The sequence below is a fragment of the Mytilus edulis genome, chromosome 6, assembly GCF_963676685.1.
Source record: "Mytilus edulis chromosome 6, xbMytEdul2.2, whole genome shotgun sequence".
NCBI classification, from domain to species: Eukaryota; Metazoa; Mollusca; class Bivalvia; order Mytilida; family Mytilidae; genus Mytilus; species Mytilus edulis.
In genome coordinates, this window is record NC_092349.1 from 81,540,776 (window position 1) to 81,545,988 (window position 5,213).

At 31.8% G+C, this 5,213-nt stretch overlaps 1 protein-coding gene across 1 annotated transcript; it reads right to left on the reverse strand.

Annotated features, from left to right (window-relative positions):
- Positions 1 to 2,136: 2,136 nt before the first annotated feature.
- LOC139528639 (uncharacterized) lies at positions 2,137 to 4,663 on the reverse strand. The gene is made up of 2 exons (XM_071324713.1): positions 4,571 to 4,663; positions 2,137 to 3,829 (listed from the first exon to the last, which is right to left on the reverse strand). Exons 1-2 carry the CDS (start codon positions 4,647 to 4,649, stop codon positions 2,334 to 2,336), a joined length of 1,575 nt encoding a protein of 524 aa, XP_071180814.1. The 5' UTR covers positions 4,650 to 4,663; the 3' UTR covers positions 2,137 to 2,333.
- Positions 4,664 to 5,213: the final 550 nt, after the last annotated feature.

Genomic DNA, 5,213 nt, shown 5'->3' on the forward strand with positions numbered 1-5,213 from the left:
ACAAAACATGTCGTACGGTATCCAAAATAAATAAATTTATAGCGTATGCTACCATTTTAATGTTGAAAAGCATAGTGGATTATTCCTTGAAAACGAGTTTAAATTTTACATAGTTAATGGTGGGATAAATGGTTGAATAATTAAAAGTTTTGATAGATCTAATTTCAGAGAAAGATCGAGATTTAAAATAATCAAGAAGTTCTTTAGAGTTTTGTTTTATAATCCACATATGGTGGATACCACTACTTGAGTAAACCGTATATTTCTCAAGAAAACCTTTCACTGCGGACATAATTTTTGTCAATCTAATGGATAATAAATAAATGTATAATAAATCACTTTTCACCCCTTCATTTAAAAAAAATCTAGAGCATAATGATATTTTACAGATATATCATTAGTGTGTTAGATGTCGTGAGTAGTTTCTTGTATAATTCGAATAAGTTTGATAGTTTGTTCTGATATTGTCCTGTTTCTCCATTGTCCCAGGTCAGATGTCCACACATATTTTTCACCCTGTTAAATTCTGTATGTGGGAACTCAAATGGCTGTAATTCAATTGTCATCGTTTGATACTTTACATTATATTTACTTTTCGTTTGTTGTTTAGAACAGAAGTGATGCCGTTGTTGTTTTACAACTTTTCATTTCAGGAAATCTCTTAGCTTTCTATTTGTTTTTGTCTATCGAAGGTCGTATGCTGTCTGGGATAGAGTTGCTGACATCTACACCATTTAGTTTCCGGTAATTTTTTCTCTCATCGCCCCTCATGCCACATCTCCATATTTTCTTTGGAATTAGTCTTTAGTAACTGCTAGACACTTAGATCTAATGGCAAGCTATATGTGTCAGATTATTTAGACAAGAGGTGAATAAATGTGAAAGCAAAAGATAAAAAAGATTTACCTCTCATGTTGATAAAAAAAAGAAGAAGAATGAGAATTTTATTAGTCTAAAATCCAAGCAATAGGATTGTTACTGAATACAAAACAAACAATTAAATGATAAACAGAAAATAATACAAACATGTAGTATTGAAAAAAAAATTTAATATGTATTCCAATACTATTTCGACAACACGTCTCCAATAAAAAGTTATCATTTAAAATATTCATTCATTCATTCTTTTATTTATTCATTCATTCATTCATTCATTCATATTCTAGGTTTATTAGGTTCTGTACATGTTATGACAAAATGGAATACAGCTTCCAACTCTTCACGGCTTAAAGGTCATATTTTTTTTCTATGGTTGTTTTACTGTATCAAACGCGTTCAATAGCCAGCATAGTATTTCAAATTCTAATTTTCGCATATGTTTTGTTTGTTACATTTTTATCTAAATTCAATAAGATGTACTTTTCAAGTTCATATTTTACTGTAAATTTTCTGTAGGTTCTTAGTTTATTTTAATTTATTGATTAATCATCATAAAAGAAACAACGTTTACCAAAATATATTGTAGTATCATTGAGCTTCGTAGGCTAAAAGTAATAGTTTTTTTTAGAAAAAGTACTTTGTTTTTCCCAAACATGAGTGTATTTCCTTGGAGTTCGGTATAAATATGATTTTACTTTTTTCAGTGGTTGTCATTTTTTTATGATGTTTAGAAGTGTTTCTCGTTTCTTGTTTTTTCTAAAGATGAGACTGTTGGTGTTCCTTTTTCCTGATTTTATTTTTACACTAGTCATTTGTTCGAAGTGAGCCAATGCTCCATGCTGAAGACGGTATTTTGATCTGAGCGTCACTGACGAGTCTTTATCTAAACGAAACGCCCGTTTGGTGTATCATATCATAAGCCTGGTACCTTTGATAACTATTGACTAAGAATACTATATTTTTTATGACTTGGAGGGAGCAGTGCACTCATACCACATCTTCTTATTTCTATAAATTTAAGTAAAACTATGAGTGTATTCCGTATTTCACTATAATATCGACAACAAAAATTCTCAAACAAGTTTAAAAATTGGACAATTCAACAGTCCGCGTATGTATCTATCACATGAATTTCAACTACACTAAACACAAAATAAATTCAAATTAATATTAACAAGAATAATGATAAAAAAAATAATTTCTTTAAATATAAATACTACTACTATTACAAGGGAATAAATACAAGAACATACAGAGCAGATAAGACGTATTTATTGATAGTGCTTGGATTGAAAACGTCAAACATGAGTATAAATCTCTACAGCGAAGTCTTATGGTCTCTTGTTGCATCGTTGGACTATTGCAAAATACGAAAAGATGCAAGTTTTCATTAAAGAAACAGTATACTTTTAAAACCAGCAATATGTAATTCAATGATTTTGTAAATTTAAAAATCACTTTCCAAATTTATACCTCATTCGACGTCCGCTTAGAACAAAAGGTCTTTTGCCAATTCTAGATTTATAGTTGCCACTGGTCGTGAATGGTCGCTTAACGGATTGAAAGGATATATTGTCTTGGGGACTATTTGAGATTAACGATTTTTCAGCACGTATTTGATGGTCGAATGGTAGTTGTCTATAACCTGATTTTGCTTCATTTCGTATTTTACTAAAGAGATAATCATGCCGAAAAGAAAATGATCGTTTTGGCATATCCTGGAATAGTTCACCTGGTGTCCTACCAAACGGCTCTTTTTGTGTGATTTCAAGAGGAAATGATTGACTTTCTCCTTCAAATAGCATTGCATGATGTCGTTTTATATTTCGATTCTCTGTGTTTGGTGTATCTCGTTGTTTCGATGAACTCCTAAAAATATATGGTCGTTTCGTATATCTGCGATAGCCACCATATATAACAAATGGTCTTGTATCTACCTGATAACTATTGTCTAAAACTATCGGGGATTTCTGTATATTTTCTTTTATTCCAGAATGGCTAGCTATATCATTAGGTCCTAATAATCTTTTGTCATTGCCAATTAAACCATCTACTTGTCCTTCCCAATGTCCCCGCTTTCCAAACCGGAAACCACTTCCTATAAACATTGGACGTCTTTCAATGAAACTTTTATGTACGACTGCTGGTTGTTTCCAATTTCTTACATAACCACCCATGACAAAAGGTCTTTTCACAATGTGACTACTTTCTTCATACCTTGGTATGCTTTCTAAAGGTTGGTCATGCAATACGCCGCGTTTTTTTAATTCATACCCTCCACTTAAGACAAATGGTCTTTTGTTTTCCTCAAGGTAAGCGTCATTTTGTTGTTGTCCTTTTCCAAAACTATACCCACTGGTGAATACCAATGGTCTTTTCAATTCAATGGATGATACGTCAGTATTAGTTCTTGGTTTTACAAAATCAAATCCATGTAAAACAAATGGTTGTCTGCTATTGATTACAAAAGGCATTTTTCCCTCAGTACCGTAGCCTGGCTCGCCGAAATAAATGGCATCATCATTTTCCGGGTACATTTCAGATAATGACCGCTTCCCAAATTTGAAATTTCCTAATACAAACGGTCGTTTAACAGCATGATTAATTTGAAAATCATTTAAACTGTCGTCTGTATATTTGTACTGATCACGTGGCATATCATTGTCCACAAAGTTTACTTCTGACAGAAGTGATTTTATGTTCGTATCTTGTTTAAATCCGTCGATTCCCCTTTTTCCAAATTTGTATCCTCTTGTCGCCCCTCCTCGTACGAACGGTCTTTTCTGATTTTCGATCGTATCATTTTCCTGTATATCTGTCTCTTCATCGTTAATGCTATCAAGTTTATCAGACTCATGTTGAATGTACAATTCTAGGCTATGTAACGCTTTGAGGAATTCTTTAGAATATTGCTCTGTTTCAAGATTATTCTTCATAGACATATCTATATCTGAAAAAGGAATAACAATAAAGTTTGTTTTTCAGTAGAGGACTTGTTTGTCCTACAATCAAGTGTTAATTTAGTTGCATTTTTTAATTAAAAAAATATCGTACAACAGCAAATGAACCAACTATCACAAAGACTAAGGGACGGCGATGGAAATTAGCACATCCTTTAATGCTTAGAAAAACTAATACTGTGTAGAAGCTTCAAAAGTGCGTTCCATTCAATGAGTACTTAAACATCTTTCTATAAATACATGATATTTTGCAACGATCAGCTTTATCTTTGAAAAAATAGTACGAAGTAAAATACCCTGGAAAACGAATATAGTTTGTCACATGTTAAGCGAATGAAATTATCATTTTGAAGTTTTCCAGGGTATTATTTAACCATGTTGTAGGGGTGTGAGACGAAATCTTTGTACATTTAAAAACAAAAGGTACATCTTGTGCAAGTCCAAACATATCTTACAGCAGAAATATTTCCTTGGACCAATAAACGTTATGTCTTCGCGTATTTCAACAATAACATCAAGTGCAACACTAAATCGTGAAATAAACGGACGTCTTTTTTAACGGTTATCCCATATTTTGCTTCATTTCACGATTAAGTAATTGGATCTCTCGTAAAGTCGTCTAGTCAGGTTAATCAGTATAAAGTAAGTGATATCTTTTGATTAAGTATTGTAAAATAAAACATAATTATGACAGGTGATTGAAATCGTCATATATCAAACGAATTGGTTACCTGTAATTCTATTTGAACTGTAAACGTTTTGAACATTGACAGTCAACATCAGTAGTAGATTCATCATCTTCACAGCCATTTTTTAGTTCTGAAATTTAAATTTTATTAAATAAATATGTATGATTGATTAATAATGAATATCGGAAATTGACATTGACGGAGATACCGAGATTGTATACGAGGTAAAGGGGTTAACTTAAGGTTTTTATAAGTTACCGATTGTAAGTTGATTTGCATAGTACGTGACACGTATCCTGTTGATTCCTTTTTGGTGTTCACGCGATTCCCTTTCATTTTGCAGTTTTTTATGGACTTCCCCCTTTTGAATTAACTTGGAGTTCGGTATTTTAGTTTTATTTTTTGCGAATCCCGTAATTAGTTTTGTTTTTTGCCATTATTTGTGTCTTTTCAAAGAAATGATCAGATATGAACATCGATAAAATGTTGTTGCCTTAAATTTGTGTCATTTTAAAAATCTTTTGAAATGAAAAAAATGTTAATTTATTTATCATCACTTTCTAAATCACTTCTGTACAGCATTATGTTACTTTTTGAATGTGATGTAATGCCAAACACGAATGGTCTCGAGAAGAGTGAATATCAATAACTTTTTCAAAAACGAATGAGTAATCTCTCAAAGGGA